The 21,289-nt window shown below is 42.8% G+C and overlaps 1 protein-coding gene across 7 annotated transcripts in view; it reads left to right on the forward strand.

Annotated features, from left to right (window-relative positions):
* The window catches only part of LOC138642413 (uncharacterized), a 347,309-nt gene extending 328,459 nt beyond the window's left edge, over positions 1–18,850 (forward strand). For 5 of the 7 annotated variants that reach the window (XM_069730555.1, XM_069730560.1, XM_069730556.1 and 2 more), the window contains 4 exons: positions 3,689–3,913; positions 7,494–7,691; positions 9,874–10,140; positions 16,840–17,066. In XM_069730555.1, coding sequence (XP_069586656.1) covers positions 3,689–3,913; positions 7,494–7,691; positions 9,874–10,140; positions 16,840–16,925 — 776 coding nt within the window. In that variant the 3' untranslated portion in view covers positions 16,926–17,066. Of the gene's footprint in view, positions 1–3,688; positions 3,914–7,493; positions 7,692–9,873; positions 10,141–16,839 lie in introns of all 7 variants that reach the window. The other 2 variants (XM_069730557.1, XM_069730558.1) reach the window with 2 other exon arrangements.
* Positions 18,851–21,289: the final 2,439 nt, after the last annotated feature.

Genomic DNA, 21,289 nt, shown 5'->3' on the forward strand with positions numbered 1-21,289 from the left:
GAGCAGAGCTGAACGGCAAGAACACAGACGTCGAAATGGGCTGTGTTTTTACTGTGGTGAATCCACTCATGCTATCTCCGATTGTCCTAAGCGCACTAAGCGGTTCGCTAGGTCTGCCATCATTGGTACGGTACAGTCTAAATTTCTTTTGTCCGTTACTCTGATTTGCTCTCTGTCATCCTATTCTGTAATGGCATTTGTGGATTCAGGCGCTGCCCTGAATTTGATGGACTTGGAGTTTGCCAGGCACTGTGGTTTTTTCTTGGAGCCCTTGCAGTATCCTATTCCATTGAGAGGAATTGATGCTACGCCTTTGGCCAAGAATAAGCCTCAGTACTGGACTCAATTGACCATGTGCATGGCTCCTGCACATCAGGAGGATATTCGCATTAAAACATCTTCAGCCTTCAGAGGAGACCTGCAGACAGTGATCAACTTCTTGGTTCTTTCACTTTTATACCTAATAGGTTGACGTCGCTCTTTATGTTTACTCTGGTTGAGACATTAATTTCTTTTGTTCCAACTGGGTTACCCTCATAATTATTTTGAGCATGGTTAATGGAGGGGTTAGTTTGTTATTGTTAGGGAGGGAGGGTCCCTGTGTGTGCTCATATAGTTTCTTAGGTAATGTGGCCTCTACGCCCACTCGCTAGAATCTGTATGGAGTTTATACATATCTGATATGTTGGCTAATTTCACCACATTCCGGTATAAGTTAAATGACAGATAATGGGAGTACAACTACATCCACAATGCATTCATTATATTGGTGTTCTTGGAATGTGAATGGGCTAAATTCCCCAATTAAGAGGAAAAAGGTTATGCATTATTTACAGCGTTCTAACTTTCGTGTGATCTTTTTACAGGAGTCTCATTGGATAAGGGACAAGCATCCTTCAATATTTAGTAAAAAGTATGTTTTGTGTGCAGAGGCATCATACTCCAAAAAACAGAGGGGATTGGCAATCCTTGTCAATAAAGGCATTAATTATGATATCTTAGAAACTTTAGAGGACCCAATGGGGAGGTTTTTAGTAGTAAACATAAAAATAGAGAGGACTCCTTATTGCCTGGTAAATGTATATGCACACAATGGGCCAAACTTGCAGTTTCAGACTTAGGCCGGGATCATACACAGCGAGATACGGCCGACTCATGCAGGTTAAAACCAAGCTCTGGCACCGGCACTCCAGAGCGGAGCGTGCGGCCGCATAGCAATACATGGAGCCACACGCTCCGGAGTGCCGATGCCAGAGCTTGTTTTTAACCTGCGAGACTCGGCCGTATCTCGCTGTAGTGTGACTCCGGCCTTAGTTACTCACTAAATTGGTGAGCTGGGATACATCCAATCTAATAGTTGGAGGTGACTTTAATGAGGTTTGTGATCCGTCTATGGACAGATCGGGTTCAGGTGGTCATGGGGCTGCAACACACGGGGGTCTTATACAGAAACTGATAGACTATCTAGGGCTGACGGATGTATGGAGATGGCAACATCCTACAGAAAGGGATTATTCCCATTATTCTCATGTTCATAAGTCCTATGTAATATTAGATTGATAGCTACTGGGCTTATCAATGGTACCACTTGTTCTCCTAACAGATATTTTAGATATTCACATATCCGATCATGCCCCGGTGGTTTTTAAATCTAAAATGGTGAACACGGTTTGTAAGGAGCGGAGGTGGATGTTTCCCTCTTATTATCATCGTCTGATGATTTTAGGGCTTCTCTGCAGATGTCATGGAATATATACAAAGAGGATAATAAGGAACATTGTAGTGATCCACACTTGTTTTGGGTGGCCTCGAAAGTAGTATTAAGGGGTCGAATAATTTCTTATATTGGAAATAAATGGAAAACATTATTGGAGGCTACATTAGTAGCACAGGGAAAACTAACTCAGGCCTATAAAAAATTTTAAGCTATCAAATACATTCATAAATAGACAGAAATTTGCAGAGGCCAAAGAGGTGGCCGAAAATATTGAACACTATACAGCTTGGTTTACAAATGGGGAAATAGGCCGAGGAAGTTGCTTGCTTCTCTCACCAAGCCATACAAACAAGCGACTAGAATCGGGAAGATTTGTAAACGTCACTCAGAGCAGATGGGAGATGTTGGGGAGCGTTCTATGCTGAGAACCTGGGCATTGCACATGAAGGGGTCTGCTTCCTGAGCACTTGTCATGCTGATGACAGTAAACCATTGGTTTCCTTATTCTACAACCTGCATGACCATCACCCAGCTGGGTTATTCTACCTCCCTGTCCTCCACATATCTGTGTCAGCAGTTTGAGGGGTCGGAGATGCTGACAGACATCTACTAGGTAATTAGTAGTAATGTAATAAAAGTACGGAGTCTCTGTACAGGGGATGTCTGTAGTGAGACACCGCTTTAGGCCATGTTCACACAGTGCGTTTTTTACCGCGGTTCCGCAGCTGTTTTCCATGCAGGGTACAGTACACTGTACCCTATGGAAAACAGGACACACTGTGCACATCGTCCGGAAATTGTAAAAAAAAAGCCGCGCTGAATAGCTCCCGGAAAAAAGAAGGAGCATGTCAATTCTTCTTCCTGAACCGCAGCGGTTCTGCACCCATAGACCTCCATTGTGAGGTCAAAATCGCAGTAAAACCCGCAGATCAAAAATATATCTGCGGGTTTTACTGCGATTTGATGTGCAGAACCGCTGCAGCAGGAAGTGCGGGGGAGCGGGCGGAAGTGCGTGGGCGGAGTGTGGCTGCCCCCCCGTGCTCCGATCCCGCCCCCCCGTGCTCCGATCCCGCCCCCCGTGCTCCGATGCCCCCCCCCGTGCTCCGATGCCCCCCCCCAGTGCTCCGATGCCCCCCCCCGTGCCCTAATCTCCCCCCCTTATACTTACCCGGCGTCCCGGTGTCCGTCCGGCCGTCTTCTCCCTGGGCGCCGCCATCTTGCAAAATGGCGGGCGCATGCGCAGTGCGCCCGCCGAATCTGCCGGCCGGCAGATTCGCTCCAAAGTGCATTTTGATCACTGAGATATAACCTATCTCAGTGATCAAAATAAAAAAATAGTAAATGACACCCCCCCCCACTTTGTCACCCCCATTGGTAGGGACAATAAAAAAATTAAGAATTTTTTTTTTTTTTTTTCCACTAAGGTTAGAATAGGGGTAGGGTTAGGGGTAGGGTTAGGGGTAGGGTTAGGGGTAGGGTTAGGGTTAGGGGTAGGGGTAGGGTTAGGGGTAGGGTTAGGGGTAGGGTTAGGGGTAGGGTTAGGGTTAGGGGTAGGGGTAGGGGTAGGGTTAGGGTATTTTCAGCCATTTTAGCCCTAAAAAGCTTCCTAGGAAACACACAGTAAAAAAAGGATAAAAAAACGCATCAAAAAACGCATCAAAAAACGCATCAAAAACGCATCAAAAACGCATCAAAAAAGGACAAAAAAAGGACCTGCGTTTTCTGCCAAGAGCTGCAGTTTTTTAAAAAAACTGTCCTGAAAAAAAAAGGATGGAAATCCTGAACGTGTGAACATACCCTTAAGGTTTCCAGTGTTACAACATTTGAATCCACAATATGTTATCTTCTTCATGGGAGGATGCTTTCAGTTTTGTGCCCATCCGATTGTAAAAGTGCATTGATGTCATGTATATTTTCCCTAATATTTTTTTTCATTGAACCTTTTGCTAGAATATTGTTTTTTTTTTCTAGCCACAGCCAGCAATCCTGTATCATCACATCGTTCTTCAGTTATGTTGTGTCCTACTACTAAGAAACCTATAATCAGACCTTCAGTTTGTACTTCTGTGCTGAAGTCGTCCATTGCATCTATTAAAAATGAACCAGATGATGCTTCAGTTAAAGAACCACAGCTTGACTGTACCACTGCTACTACTACTACTACTACTACTACTACTACAGAACGTGTTGTTACAGGTAAACATTTACTGACTTGACTTACACAGTTTGTTTAAAATGTGATGCCCTGAAGAAGAGAGTAAGAAAGCTCTTGAAACGCGTAGGCTTCAATAAAAAACCTTAAATCTACCTCGTGAGCGCGGTCTTCAGTTCGCCTAAGACTATTACCCTCAATATCCTTTTGGATTTTTTTGGAGACCTGCTACGGTTATGCCTTCATGGGAGTTGTGACCTTGGTTCACAACTGAAATAGGTGAGCACATTTCCTGCAAAGGATTGTAGTCTTTCAAATATAGTGAGACACATTGGGGGCGCCTTGTGTTTTTTTTCTTTCTTTTCGCATCTTGGGGGACACATAGCGACCCTCGCATATGACCCCGGTCACTGCCTCACAAGTTGTATATATAACAAATGTTAAAAGATTTGTCACATGCAGACATCTTCTTTTATTATTCGACGAAAATATAGCTCTCTCTTGACAACCAGCAATTGCCTGTAATTGTTGGGACAAATACCTAATGATACAATTGTTCCCTGCAATGGGAGCAGAGTTTACAAATTGATTGTCCATGTAATGGCAACACCACTTACAAAAATGTTTTTTTTTTTATTATACATTTCCTTTTATTTTTTTATAGGAAGCAAAATAGTTATTTGAAAGATGTACTTCAGGAACTTCATGGTGTTGGGTCAGATGCTATTAGACAATGACAGAATTTTCAAAATGTAACTTATACACCAGTGTAATGGATTTAAAATTAAGCCATTAAGCTGTATTTGTAATTTAGACATGAAAGCGGACCTTTCCCCAGTTTTAGCATGTTAAACTGGCCATATAATGGAGTAGTTTCCACAGAGCTGAATAAATTGTTTTTAGGTTATTCCCCTCTGTACCAGTCTGTCATTGCAAATTTGTTTACTATAAATGATATCTATAACTTTATACGTAACCCCTTTCTCATGTACAGAACAAAGGAATTAATGGATATATATATGTATATATATATATATATATATATATATATATATATATATATGTATATATATATATATATATATATATATATATATATATATATATATATATATATATATATATATATATATATATATATATAGTTTATTTCCATTGTGGAGATACCAGCTTGAAACATTTAGAATCTAGCTTTCATGAAGACTCATCATTCAGGCGAAAAAAAAAAAGATCCAAAAAAAGAAAGGAATGTCCAGCTTCACCGAGTCCGTAAAAAAGCGATTTCTTTATTAACAAACTTTAAACATGGAGGATACAGACTTCAGCACAACCATATGGGTAAGAATCTCAACGCGTTTCTGGAGACTAGGCTCCCTTAATGATGTCATGATTAAGGGAGCCTAGTCTCCAGAAACGCGTTGAGATTCTTACCCATATGGTTGTGCTGAAGTCTGTATCCTCCATGTTTAAAGTTTGTTAATAAAGAAATCGCTTTTTTACGGACTCGGTGAAGCTGGACATTCCTTTCTTTCTTTTTTTGGATCTTGCACGCCTGGACACAGCGGGTCCGTGCTCCCGAGGTTTGGTTGCTGAATCACGGGTGAGCTGGTTTATGTTCCTTCTGAAAAAAAAAAGAACATGACACTCCCTCAGAGAAGGTCATACCCGACATTCTTTGTGTGATATGGAGAAACTGATATATCTACCCAGGTCACACAAATCTAACTGCTGGCGATTACTGTGCATGGGGTGGAAAGCAGAGCCGTGTGTCATTACAAACACCTCTTGTAGGGCTTCTCTTAAGGTACTGTCACACTAGACGATATCGCTAGCGATCCGTGACGTTGCAGCGTCCTCGCTAGCGATATCGTCCAGTGTGACAGGCAGCAGCGATCAGGCCCCTGCTGGGAGATCGCTGGTCGGGGAAGAAAGGCCAGAACTTTATTTCGTCGCTGGACTCCCCGTAGACATCGCTGAATCGGCGTGTGTGACACCGATTCAGTGATGTCTTCACTGGTAACCAGGGTAAACATCGGGTAACTAAGCGCAGGGCCGCGCTTAGTAACCCAATGTTTACCCTGGTTACCAGCGTAAAAAAACAAACAGTACATACTTACATTCAGCTGTCTGTCCCTTGCCGTCTGGTTCCTGCACTGACTGCTGGCCGTAAAGTGAAAGCAGAGCACAGCCACAGCGGTGAGTCACCGCTGTGTGACTCACCGCTGTGCTGTGCTTTCACTTTCACTTTACGGCCAGCAGTGAGTGCAGGAACCAGACGGCAAGGGACAGACAGCTGAATGTAAGTATGTACTGTTTGTTTTTTTACGCTGGTAACCAGGGTAAACATCGGGTTACTAAGCGCGGCCCTGCGCTTAGTTACCCGATGTTTACCCTGGTTACCGGGGACCTCGGGATCGTTGGTCGCTGGAGAGCTGTCTGTGTGACAGCTCTCCAGCGACCAAACAGCGACGCTGCAGCGATCCGGATCGTTGTCGGTATCGCTGCAGCGTCGCTAAGTGTGACGGTACCTTTACAGTGCTGTCAGCACTGCTCTTCTCCCTCTCTCCAGATACCAACTTCCTCAAGAGGAGAGGGGCAGAGGTGTTTGTAATTGACACACTGTTCATTGTCCATTGTTCTTACAAGTACATAAGAAGAGTACATCAGAGCTGTGTTCTATTACAAACACCTCTACAGTACTTCCCTCATAGTTGTGTCAGTGTGGGGGAAATGGGAGTAGAGCCAACAGTGCTGTAAGAGGAGAGCTACAAGCAGTGTCTGTAATGAAAACTAGCCCTGTTTTCCTACCCCTTAATAGTAAATTGATGGCAGTAAGAGTAATGTGGAGAGCAGGGCTGTGTGTCATTACATATTTTTCAATATCGCACAAAGAAAGCAGAGTCTAGCATTCTCTATGAGTCTTTGTTTTTCCCATACATAATGTCTCCTTTTCATGATTAGTCAGTGTCTTGCTGGAGAAAAGGTACCTCGACAGAAGACTCTGTTAACACCCCTTTGGCCTTTGCAAAAAATTAGCATCAAACTTTATGAACAAATATCTCTGAAACGCAGATGAAAAATCTGCAGCCACTTTTCCATGATGTGGCCAGTTAAGCATACTAAACCTAGTGTTCACTGCTTGTTGCCCAAGTTGTACAACGTTTGCAAACTCTTCCCCATAGAGCCCGTAAGCAGTGCTCTAAAGCAGGCCAAGTTGCTGGTGCACATATTTCTCTCTTGACTCATCCAGGTCGATGGAACTTTGCTCATATGATGCTACAGACGCAAAGCAAACTTTGTATGACTTTGCTTGCAGCATCGGAGAACGTACAGTCCAGGCCAGCAGCATGACGATGTCGCTGGTCCAAGTTGTCAAAAATGCAGCAGGATACTGTGCCCCTGCAAGCAGGAAGCCGGGAGGCTGGGGTGCAGTGTGCTCCTGCACAAGGTGATGAGACATCCTATTTAATATGTAAAGCCTGTATTTCAGTTTATGGCTTTGTTTCAATTCCATTGTACTGATGTTGAGTCTAAATTTTAATAATTGTGTCACTGTCCAAACAATTTTGGCCCAAATTGTATTATATTTTTATCACATCACATTAATATCATCTTTTTCTTCAGGCACTACAGGATCTCCTCTTCCAGTATTTTATTCCTCTGGTTCATTAAGTACAGGCAAACCAAAATGCATAATCAGGCCCTCAGTCTTGAGTTCTGTATTAAAAAAATCATTCCGTCTTGAATCACATGTATCGGATAAGAAGAAACCGGACACTCTTGCTTCAGATCAGCATCAAGCCTCCCCGGAAGGATGTATAGGTATACAGTTTGTGTTTTTTACAACAGGATTTGTGGCCTCCTGACATGAACCCCTTAATGACCGCCAATACGCCTTTTAACTGACCTGACATATAAGAGAATAGCCTCCCCATACAGGTGACAATAGAGCATCTGTCAGTTGTGTACTATAGCTGACAACTTTCTGCATTAGCCACGATCAGTGTTTGCACCTTCCAAATCTGTTTAACCCCTTAGATGCTGCTGTCAATAGTGACTACTTCATTATAAATGGTTAACAGAGTGTGGGGGCTTCCTCTTTATTCAAATTGGTGCCCTCAGATCATGATTGTGTGGTCCTGATGTTTGCCATGGCAATTCATGACCAAATCGCGGCCTTAGAGTCTGATTGCTGTAGTAATCTGTTCAGAAGTTAGAGACATTTAGGTGGTAAAAATACACATTTTCATTTCTGTCATACCACTTTGCATTAATTCCTGTAAAGCACCTGAAGGGTTAATAAACTACCTGACTGCAGTTTTCAATATGTCAGGGGGTGCTGTTTTTAAAATGGTATCATGTTTGGGGGTTTCCCAATATATGAGACCTCTAAAGTCACTTCAAACATGGATAAGTCCACAAAAAATACATTTCGTAAATTTCCGTGAAAAAATGAAAAATTGCTGCTACAATTTTAAACCTTCTAAAATGCTAAAAAAATAAAATAACATTTTACAAATGGTGCTGATGTAAAGCCGACATGTGGGAAATGTTATTTATTAATGGTTTGCTGTGGTATGACCATCTGAGTTAAAGGGATAATCATTCAAATTTAGAAAATTGCTATTTTTTTTTACATTTTTCTCAAATTTTTGATATTTTTTATAAATAAATACAAAACATATTGACCTAAATTTACCATTATCATAAAGTATAATGTGTCACGAAAAAACAGTCTCAAAATCACTGGGATTTGTTGAAGCGTTGCAGAGTTATTACCGCATAAAGTGACACTGGTCAGATTTCAAAAATTTGGCTCCGTCACTAAGGGGTTAATTGAATGCTTAGATTTTTTATGGCATGACAATTCTGTAGTCTTTTCTCAGAACTTTTACAGCTTTCCTTGTGGAAATGTATGAATAAATTGATAACTGAATGTTAGCTTATACTTTATATCACCTTGGCATACCCTGCCATACAAGTATACAGCTGGCGTGCTTGTGTATGAAGCAGGCACAAGAGCTGTACCTGCTCCATACTGGGCAGATGCCAACTGTAATTTATATATCTATTGCGGGCACATGTTAGCTGTTCAAAACAGCTGACATGTCCCCGGAAAGATGTGGGCTCACCGCCGGAGCCCACATCAAAGGGAGGATGTCTGACAGCAGCATACTATTGCCCCCGATGTCTGTAAGGGGTTATGGTTGTCTTATTAACAATTTTTAAAAATGTAGCATTTTTTAATTGATTCTTATTTGAAATTCCTTACTATTTCATTGGTAGCCTGACTGAAGATTGATTTTTTTTTTTTTTTTTTTTATTATTTCCACTAATGTTTTGCTTGAAATGCGCACCATTCATAGGTATGTCTCCCAAACGGAATGTAATCATTGACGTTCACTCAGCAGGCTGGTTGAGAGACAGAATGTCATTAGTGACGGAGATGATCTATTCTGCTCTCCTCTGACTGTCAAAAAAAAACAATACAGAGGCAAAAGTGCTTACCTGTCCAGGCCTCTAAACAAATGCACTATCAAGGTGCAGGGGACCCAGGTTAATATGGTGCTTTATATATTTTTCATGGTGCAGCTGGGCCCAGATGGCTCTGTAAACTGTGGCCTCTGTTCACACTGGATGCATTCTAGTCAGCACTGGTTAGCTCGCCATAGGGCGTCATTAATAGGCTTTGAGCCATACGCTCTGCATTCTTTTTTGTTTGCACTGGTGTTCCAAGCGGCCAATCCCTCACTGTAGGCTGGCTGCCTCATCGGTATTACTGCACCTGTGTAGTCACCATCTTAACTTGGGTCCACTGCAAGGGGGCAGGAGAATTACATTTAAAGCACCACTCCAGAAGTGCAATAAAAAAAAAAGCTAGAGTGGTGTGTTAAGGTATCGGAAAACCCCTTTAACTTTAAAGAACATTGTAAATAGCACATAACCAACAATGCGAACGTATACCTAAAGTTTGGGTAATTGCCTTATTTTTCTGTTTCACAAGGCCCAACAAAGGTTCAGAGTCACTGTTCTATGTCAGAGTTCGGCAAAGATCAACCGCCATCTAGGTGTTTGTTCTTGTCTGAAGAGGAGGACTCCAAATTTGATCCTGCTGCAAATAAACCAAGGATTGGTGATTTGAATCTCCCTACTTCTACAAGCCACAGGCATGCTGCTGCTGGTATATCATTTGGTGGAAAAGAGAACATGCAGATTTCAGAGCTGATAGCAGAGGTTGCTAAATTTGCGGATACAAAACCAGTCCTTAAAGGTAAAGCAGCGTTTTTTTTAGAATTTCTAAGTTAATAATTTTACTTGAGTTTTGGGCTTTAAAAACACAGAATATTATTGTTTTCAAAAATGTAAGTCTTGGTTTGACTGTAATTACTTCTACTTTAAAAAGAACCTTCCACCAAGTCATGGCCATTAAGTGAAGCTAGGACACTCTAGTCTAGGGCTTCTCACCTATTTTTCAATGTAGGGTATATTTTTTCTGGAAAGATAAAAGCAGAAAATCTAATAATCACACTATACCCACTCCGTACCAGCTGTCCGGGTGTGACGCAGAACAGAGCAATGATAACTTGCAATCATAGCCATTGTTCACTTGTCTGATGTTCAGCTGATCCCAGGCTGGATGACTGGAATGGAGCAGGTGTGTACAGCGACTGAGTGTCTCCTTTTTACTGCTGCCTGTGAAATACAACATGGACCTAACTGAAAAAATTATGCAAAGTCCTTGTGTGCCCTAACGTCACATAGTCAATTCTGAAATGACATGTTCCTTTTAGAAATGACAGGGGAGGTTTCCAGACATTGTTTTGGTAAATACCTAAATTCCCCATAATATAAAAGTTCTAGAGCATTTTTTCTTAGAACTCTGTATAATTGTTCCTCATAGAAGTCTATGAAGAACACAACTGGGTGTTATCATTGCCCTTGCTCATAGGGTATATCGCTACAGTCTGACACTGTTCGGTGCAGACAGTGCCAGGATTTATCTAATATGCTTTTTTAAAGGGAATCTGTCACCCCAAAATTCGAGAATGAGCTGCAGCCACCGGCATCAGGGGCTTATCTACAGCTTCTGTAATGCTGTAGATAAGCCCCTGATGTACCCTGAAAGATAAGAAAAACGCATTAGATTATACTCACCCAGGGGCGGTCTCTGTTCTGGTCCGATGTGTGTAGCGGTCTGGTCCAAGGCCTCCTATCTTCATTCCATGATGTCCTCTTCTTTTCTTCCTGCTGTGGCGCAGGTGTACTTTTTCTGCCCTGTTGAGGGCAGAGCAAAGTACTGCAGTGTGCAGGCGCTGGGCCTCTCTGACCTTTCCCGGTACCTGCGCACTGCAATACTTTGCTCTGACCTGAACAAAGTACGCCTGCGCCGGAGCCACAGCGTGAAGACACTAAGAGGACGTCATCGTATGAAGATAGGAGGCCCCGGACCACGACGCCCATCAGATCGGACCGCAGCGGGACCGCCCCTGGGTAAGTATAATCTAACTCGTTTTTCTTACCTTTCAGGATACATTGGGGGCTTATCTACAGCATTACAGAATGTAGTTTTGCCAAAAATGAATTTGCGGAACCAAATACATTTTGTTTAGGAAAAATAATTCATTGAATCTATAATTCCTAGCAAGTCAGTTGTTCATATGTAAAAGAATATTCGGGGATTTCGGTGCTGCACAAATTGTTTATACAATTGGATGTACTAAATGGCACAGACTGCATTTATTTTAATATCATGAGAATGAGATCAGCTAAGAATCAGTGAGTTACTTCCAGTGGGGGAGTTTGTAACTGTTGGCTGTTTCTGAGCTCCTCCACTGATTTATTGCTTTTGCACAGTACTTTGCTACAGTGGCACACACACACACACACCTCTAAAAATATATTTATATTTTTTCACTGAGATGGAGATATATACTGTATGTGTGTAATAAAAAAAAAAATATATATATATATATCTATAACGCTGGGAGCGTCACTCTGTCCGAAGCCTTTATAGACTGCGCAGGCGCGACGCTCCTAGCGTTACATTATAGCCAGTGTCAGAAAAAAAAATAGCGCCGGAAAGCGCAGACTGCGCAGGCGCCGATCCCGGCAGCGGGAGGACCAAGAAGATGGCGCCGGAAAGGAATCAGGTGGCGCAAGTAACAAATTGCTGTGGCATGAAGCTGTGGCACTTCATGCCACAGCAATTTGTTACTTACGCCACCTGATTCCTTTCTGCCGCCATTTTCTTGGTCCTGCTGCCGGAATCGGCGCCTGCGCAGTCCGCGCTTTCCGGCGCCATTTTCTTGAAGACACAATGCAGAATGGGAGTGCAGGATGGAAGCAGCACATGACAGGATGGATGCGCAGGATGGGTGCAGCACATGTGAGAATGGGGGCGCAGGATGGGAGCAGCACATGTCAGAATGGGGGCGCAGGATGGGAGCAGCACATGACAGAATGGGGACGCAGGATGGAGCAGCACATGACAGGATGGGGACGCAGGATGGAGCAGCACATGACAGGATGGGGACGCAGGATGGGAGCAGCACATACCCAGATGGAGACCATATACCAATATAAATGCTCGCCACCCGGGCGTAGAACGGGTTCAATAACTAGTCTATAATATAACGCTGGGAGCGTCACTCTGTCTGAAGCCTTTATAGACTGCGCCGGCGCAGTCTGGACCCCACAGAGTGACGCAGCCCAGGAGATTGCGGTATGCGTAAGCACTGAACGCACACCGCTTTCTCGAACGGAGAAGCAGGGACGTGCCAGGAGGGTGAGTATGCTATAGTCACCTGTCCCATTCCAGCTCTGCGCGCTGCCGTCTTCCGGGTCCTCTGCCTGTGACGTTCAGTTCAGAGGGCGCGATGACGCGCTTAATGCGCGCCGCCCTCTGACTGAGCAGTCACAGCCAGAGGACCCGGAAGACGGCAGCGCGCAGAGCTGGATCAGGGCCAGGTGACTATAGCAAGTGTCGGGGGCCTGAGCTAGCGGCGACTCTGGCACCTGACCCCCACAGCGCGCCTGTGTCCCTGCCTGCTCAGGCCCCCCAGCACTCGGCGCCCAGCGACGATAGGTGAGTATGTTATTTTTTTTTATATATATCGCAGCAGCATACCATAATGGAGCAGCATACGGGGCATATACTATGGAGCATCTTATGGGGGGCCATCAACCATAATAAAGCAGCATATGAGGCATATACTATGGAGCATCTCATGGGGGCCATCAACATTTATGGAGCAGTATACGGGGCATATACTATGGAGCATCTTATGGGGGCCATCAACCATAATGGTGCAGCATATGAGGCATATACTGTGGAGCATCTTATGGGGGCCATCAACCTTTATGGAGCAGCGTATGGGGCATATGGATGGGAGCAGCACATGACAGAACGGGGGCGCAGGATGGGAGCAGCACATGACAGGATGGGGTCGCAGGATGGGAGCAGCAAATGACAGGATGGGGGCGCAAGATGGTAGCAGCACATGACAAGATTAGGGCGCAGGATGGAAGCAACACTTACCAGGATGGAGACCATATACCAATATAAATGCTCGCCACCCGTGTGCAGGGCGCATCCTCTTGGTTATATGATAACTGCTGGAACCGGCAGAGCCTGACCATGTATATATTATATGTCTGATATCTGCTCTATTCATTGTCTATAGAACTGATGGAAATAGCTGAGCGATGCTCTCAACAGATCTATAGATAATGAATAGAGGAGAGGCTGAGCATGCACAATTCTGCTCAATCCAGGACGAGACTGCAGTGCCCTGATCTGGGAGGCCCAGTGGTCAAATCCCAGTGATCACACATACACCGTACATACACAATACATACAGACACATGTACATACATACACACACCGTACATACATACAGATACACATACATATACTGTACATTCATACACAAAGATACACATACTGTACATACATAGTTACATACGCAAATAGTATACACATACCATACACATAAACATACACATATACCGTACATGCATGCACAGACACACACATATTCCATACTAGAAATAGGCCTGATGCTATCGAATGGGGAGTGCGGTGAAGTAGAGCGGGTAGAGCGCGCAGTTGTGGCTGTTACTGCGCTTGCGCGGGAATAGCGGTGACGTGAATGTCACTAGTGTAGGCGCAGTTCGTGGCCTTGCGCCGATTTATGTAGATATACATTCAAATATACCATACATACAGTTACACACACATACTGTCTGTTCATACATATACCGTACATATATACACATACTGTACAGACATACACACACAGATACACACACATATACTTGACATATACAGTGGGTACGGAAAGTATTCATACCCCTTTAAATTTTTCATTCTTTGTTCCATTGCAGCCATTTGGTAAATCAAAAACGTTCATCAGCCATGAGTCTTCTTGGGAATGATGCAACAAGTTTTTCACACCAGATTTTGGGATCCTCTGCCATTATTCCTTGCAGATCCTCTCCAGTTCGTCAGGTTGGATGGTGAACGTTGGTGTACAGCCATTTTTGGGTCTCTTCAGAGATGTTCAATTGGGTTTAGGTCAGGGTTCTGGCTGGCCCAGTCAAGAATGGTCACACTGTTGTTCTGAATCCACCTCTTTGTTATTTTAGCTGTGCGCTTAGGGTCATTGTCTTTTGGAATGTGAACCTTTTGCCAAGTTTGAGGTCCAGAGCACTCTGGAAGAGGTTTTCATCCAGGATATCTCTGTACTTGGCCACATTCATGTTTCCTTCAATGACAACCAGTCGTTTTGTCCCTGCATCTGAAAAAACACCCCCATAGCATGATGCTGCCACCACCTTTCACTGTTGGGATTGTATTGGCAGGTGATGAGCACTGCCTGGTTTTCTCCACACATACCGCTTAGAATGATCACTAAAAAGGACTATTTTCGTCTCATCAGACTAGAGAATCTTAGTCTGGGAGTCCTTCATGTGTTTTTTTTTTCTTATGCAGGCTTTCATATGTCTTGAACTTATTGGCTTCTGTCGGGCCACTCTGCCATAAAGTCCCGACTGGTGGAGGGCTGCAGTGATAGTTGACTTTGTGGAACTTTCTCCCATCTCCCTACTTCATCTGTGGAGCTCAGCCACAGTAATCTTGGGGTTCTTCTTTACCTCTCTCACCAAGGCTCTTCTCCCACGGTTGCTCAGTTTGGCTGGAGGGCCAGGTCTAGGAAGACTTCTGGTGGTCCCAAACTTCTTCCATTTAAGGATTATGGAGGCCACTGTGCTCTTAGGAACCTTGAGTACTGCCGAAATTCTATTGTAACCTTGTCCAGATCTGTGCCTTGCCACAATTCTGTCTGTGAGCTCCTTGGCCAGTTCCTTTGACCTCATGATTCTCATTTGGTCTGACATGTACTATGAGCTGTGAGGTCTTATATAGACAGGTGTGTACCTTTCCAAATCAAATCCTATCAGTTTAATTAAACACAGCTGGACTCCAATGAGGGAGTAGAACCATCTCATGGAGGATCACAAGGAAATGGACAGCATGTGACTTAAATATGAGTGTCTGATCAAAGGGTCTGAATACTTATGACCATGTGATATTTCAGTTTTTATTTTTTATTAAAGTTGCAAAAATTTCTACATTTCTGTTTTTTTCAGTCAAGATGGGGTGCAGAGTGTAATGTTAAAAAAATGATTTTTTTTTTGTATTTAATAAATGGCTGCAAAGAAACAAAGATTTAAAAATGTAAAGGGGTATGAATGCTTTCCGTACCCACTGTATATACACCGTACATACACAGATACAGACTGTACATACATATAAAGTACATACATACATACACACAGACCTACATATACCATACATACACACACACACACACACACACACACACATACTGTACATACATACACACACATATACATACACACATACTAATCTATGACGTCAAGTGTTCAGATGAGCCCTGGAGGAGGTCTTCCACATAGTGCAGAGATCAGCGGGAGAGGGCTGCAGAACCAATTGTGGGGGATGGGGACACAGCAGAGAGGACTGATATCAGCCCCCTGCTGTTGTGCTGTCCTGTGCAGTGAGAGTCATCCCCTGACCTCTTCTCTGTGGGAAGCTGCTGCTGAGAATGGAACAGTGGAGGGATCAGAGGATACAACAGAAGTCCTGCTCTTCCTCCACTGCTGTCCCTGTGTGCTGTGCGGCCCGGACCACTGGCTACAGGTGAACACTCATCAGTGGAACACGCCATGCAGGAGGACAGACGGCAGCCAGTGAGCGCTCACATCAGTCAGGAGGGGAAAGCATTCATTGGCCAGCGTCTCTCCCTGCATGACACGTCCCCTTTTTGAACTCCTGCAATTTGTGTGCAGCTCTCTCCCCGGCTCTGGGTAGTCGACACGATTATCGGAGGGTGTGTGTGGGGCCCGATGCTGTATTAAACTGGGCCCCTCTCACTCCTGCCCCTAATCTTGACTGAGTGGCCCAATAGCGGCTGCATACTCTGCCGCTATGGGCAGTACCCATGAGCCTCCCTCAACCTCCGGGCACCGTTGCAGTTGCATCAGCTGCACTGGCGATATGTCCGCCTCTGCATTGCTATTATGTATTCGTATTTAGAAATTCTCCTGGCTACAATTTTTTTTAATTCATGACAAACAATATTGCAAGTAAGAAGTTTTCACAGGGCCCTACTCTTGGTAGCAGTCACTAAGCTTTATTAACCAATCATGATGGCAATAACATTAATTTTCATCGTGACATGATCAATCATGACCAACATCTAGAACAAGTTTTATCATTGATTTCTCCTGTCTTTTACACTGGTCTGTTATAATGATTGCTCATAGTGTATTGAGACAATAATTTTTACACTGTAACTGTGCACTGATTCTCCAAATTGCATCTTTTGTTGCTTTTAGATGATCTTATATTGTTGTATCACAATATAAACTATTTTTCTTTTTTTAGGAATAGACATTAACCAGGTGGTACAGATATTAATTCGAAATAGAAATGAGAAAACAAGAAATAAGAGCCAAGACAGCACTGAATGACATGCTTTGGTTTCCCACAGTGGATAAAATAATTACCCTGTATATGGCGTTTGTATGTTTTTCTTATATGTGATTGACATTTGTCACAGTTTTAAATAAAATATTTTTCTTTCTTTTTGAAATGGAATTTTTAAACGTTACCTTGGCTTGCAAGAAAACTGACATTGTGGTGGCTGATATGATATAGAAAATTAATGGTCATACATTACAATTGGTTCTTTAATTCATAAGCTTGAGAGAATTGCAGAGCAAGAAACCACAAGCAAAGAGGAGCACAGAAGCTCACATACAGTGCTTTGACTAAAGTATTCATACCCTGTGAACTTTTCCACATTTTTTCATGTTACACTAATAAACTTAAATGTATTTTGTTGGGATTTTATAGGATACACCAAGTAGCATGCATTTGTGAAGTGTAAAGGACGTGATGCATAGTTTTCTAATATTGTAAAAATATGACATACATTTATATTCAGCCACATGTAGTCTGATGCCTCTAGAAATCACATAATTAGTAAATCAAGTCCACCTGTGTTTTATTTAGTTTTTACTATACTTAGTTATCCCGTGAAGGCCTTAGATGTTTGAGAACATTAGGGATCAAACAACATCATAAAAATGAAGGAACACAACAGACAGGTCAGAGATAACGTTGTGGAGAAGATTAAAGCAGGATTATCTTAAAAAAATAAAAAATAGCCCTATCCTGTATAACAATGTGGTGCTTGGATAGGATACCGCTCCATGAACCAATTAAAGAAAAAATCCGACACTCTTGAAATTGCTAGAAAAATGCAACTTTAATGAGAATGGCAATCCAAAAAGAAAAGTTAACATTTCGGTCAACTAGACTTTATTCAATTTGATTGCAGTGAGAACACCACAATAGACAAATGAAACAGCACTGTACAGCATGGCGACATCTTGCTCACAATGAAAAAGCGAAGGTAAAAATTGAAAAACATCCAGTATCTCAAGTATTTTTTTTGTAGTTTGTGCTGTAATCTGGTGGATGATAATGTCTTGATTTAGAAAAATGTTACTTTCTGTTTTAATACATTTTTTGTTCCCGACATCTGCACTGACATGATTACAGAGTGGTTTCCAGGTCAGCAGCGCGCCACCGGGTGCATTTGGAGCCCTTTCTCTCATTGTATCAAGCCATATGATAGCCTGTTTGGTTTCTAATCAAGGTCCCATTCTGCTTGGGGTGAGGTTGCACTCCATAATTTGGTCCCATTCATGCTGTTGCGGATGATGGTGTTTGACTAAGAAGAAGGTCTGACACATGAGCTGTTCTGTTAACCCTACAAAATATAGTAAAAAGCAATTAAAGAAAATTCAAAATTACCCAACTTTTCCACATTAACAATAAAGATTAAAAAAAACACATGTGGTAGTGCCACGTCCATAAAAGTCAAATCTATGAAAATATAAAATTAGTCAACCTGAAAAATACTTTTGTGCGATACGCGTGGGGTCTCTGCCCCCATGTCATGGCTGCTACATACCGGTCCCAATTTGTTTGATTTCATCTATTAGATTGATGGCTACTTTTTTTTCTTGACCGGTTATCCTGGTCCTTTCTAGCTAACTCCACATTGACATAGTCTGGCATGATTAATATTTACCAGTGCAAGGATTTACTATTATACTTTCATTAGGTCATTTACGATTTTTTAGATTCATTCACTTGTGGACATTTCACGTTGCTTGCCTTGATAGATCAATATTGCCATCCTTTTGCAGGTTTTCTGTACATTAGTGTATATTTTGGGGTTTCCGCAGCTTGAACATTGGAGGAGTGGTGGTTTTCCTTACATGGATACACCTGTGGTTACATGTAAGCTCTACTTGGCTTTTTAAACTCTCTTATTAATGTATGTATTTTGTTTGTTGCATAATAAAGATTTTTTTGATCATTTAATATTCTCCATGGTCCTGACTACTATACACACTTTTTCTTCTTGTACATATTTATACTAAGTGTAGAGTCGGTGATCCTATTATATTAGTGGTGCCCTCAGTTATATATTATACTAGTTTGGCTCCGCCCCCAGTGCCGCTGCAGGTGATTGACAGGTTTTTATGTACACCAAAGAAAGGGACTCCTCAAGCTGCTGTAACAGCGCTGGGAAGAGCCGGCCAAGGGGCACTTTTTGAGAGAATAATATATATGCCTGCAGTTGTGCAGCCAATATATGATTCATCCTGCCTGTGGTTTGGGCAGCATAAATGTGGTGACAGGTTCTCTTTAAAGCTGACACACACTTTACTAACAATCCTAGCACTCTGCTCTGAGTTGGAGAGAATGTCACCGCTGCAGACAATCAGTGGCCAATTGGTTGCAGAGAACAAGTGATGTCAACAGCCTGAAGAAACGAGGAGATTGGTGCGGCACATCCGTAACGGCTCTAGCTTTGTAACGGATTCAATAATTGTGATGAATCAGAGATGTTCACACTAGAATTGAGTAAACTAAATTGAATTTACTTAAAAGATAATAAATAAAAAGTCACTAAAAAAACACATAAGCAATAAAGTAAAAAATACATGTACATCACATTTTTCATACATTACAAGTCCATCAGACTGTGTCACTCTCTCTCCCTCCAACTCTCTCCATTCCCCAAGGTTCCAATCCTCTTTTATATCTTATACTGTCCAATGTATCTCAGTAAAAAACCTTGATATTCAATGGAATTCCAGGAAGAAAAGTCTCTCAACTGGTAAGTTACTAGCAACAAATAGATTTACTAATAACAAAAAACTGGTCATTTACTAAACAACAAATGTCCTTCTGCTACCCTCCCTGAAACCGGCTGGCCGCGACCAGTTAGTGAAGCGTGGTTCAAATTCCGTGCCAATTCGCGGCCGGACTGCGCCTGTCGCCAGTGAAGCCAGGGCCGGCTCCAGGTTTTTGAGGGCCCCGGGCGAAAGAGTCTCAGTGGGCCCACCTCTTTAACACATACCACGATTCATGATGCACAGATACAGCAGAGAAATATACCACAGCCAAGTAGCATATAACACAGCCCACGTAGCATATAGCACAGCCACGTAGTATATAGCACAGCCTATGTAGTATAAAGCACAGCTCACACAGTATATAACACAGCCACATAGTATATTGCCCAGCCACGTAATATATTGCACAGCTACGTAGTATATAGCACAGCTCACGTATTATATAACACAGCCACGTAGTATATTGCCCAGCCATGTAATATATTGCACAGCCCACGTAGTATATAGCACAGAGACGCAGTATATAACACAGCTCACGCAGTATACAGCCCACATAGTATATAGCACAGCGATGTAGTATGTAGCACAGCCCACGTAGTATATAGCACAGACGTAGTATATAACACAGCCCATGCAGTATATAGCACATCCCATGTAGTATATAGCAATGTGGGCACCATATCCCTGTTAAAAAAAAGAATTAAAATAAAAAATAGTTATATACTCACCTTCCGGCGGCCCCCGGATCCAGGCGAGGCGCTTAGCGATGCTCCTCGCGTTGCTCCGGTCCCAAGAATGCATTGCTGTCTCGCGAGATGATGACGTAGCGGTCTCGCGAGACCGCTACGTCATCATCTTGCGAGACCGCAATGCATGGCCCGGAGCGTCACAAAGAGTGGGAAAGGCGCCGGAAGGTGAGTATATAATGATTTTTAATTTTTTTTTAATCATTTTTAACATTAGATCTTTATACTATTGATGCTGCATAGGTTGGTCACACAGGGTTAATAGCAGCATTAACGGACTGCGTTACACCTCGGCATAACGCGGTGTAACGCAGCCATTAACCCTGTGTGAGCGCTGACTGGAGGGGGCACTGACAGAGAGTAGAAAGGGGCGAATTCGCTGCCGGACTGTGCCCGTCGCGGATTGGTTGCGGCCAGTTTCCGTGACAGACAAACAGATGGAAGTGCCCCTTAGATGATTATATATGTATATAGATATTAAACTGATTTAAACCATATAAAAATTAGTATTGATTAATTGGAGTGTTGAAACCATTATACAATAACTTACTATACAGTTCTCCAGGAAATACTTGAAGAGGATAAACATTAGTTTTCAGACCAAATCATTGCTATTAATTCCCAGAAATAAATAAATTGCACGGCTAAACAAATTTCCTCCTAACGTTTCTCTGATGATGTGGAGAAAAAAATAAAACGTGCAAGAATTGGAATACTCAGCAGCAGGACAAACTGGAAAGGCAACCGATGTCAGATAAGCTTAGCGGACTAGATCTCTGCTCTGCAGACTCTATATCTCTGAGGTGGTAGGGTTGCATCTAGAATGGAGTTGCTCCCGTTAGGGTATGATGCCACATGAATGGACAGGAA

This window comes from Ranitomeya imitator, chromosome 6 (genome assembly GCF_032444005.1).
Source record: "Ranitomeya imitator isolate aRanImi1 chromosome 6, aRanImi1.pri, whole genome shotgun sequence".
NCBI lineage: Eukaryota > Metazoa > Chordata > Amphibia > Anura > Dendrobatidae > Ranitomeya > Ranitomeya imitator.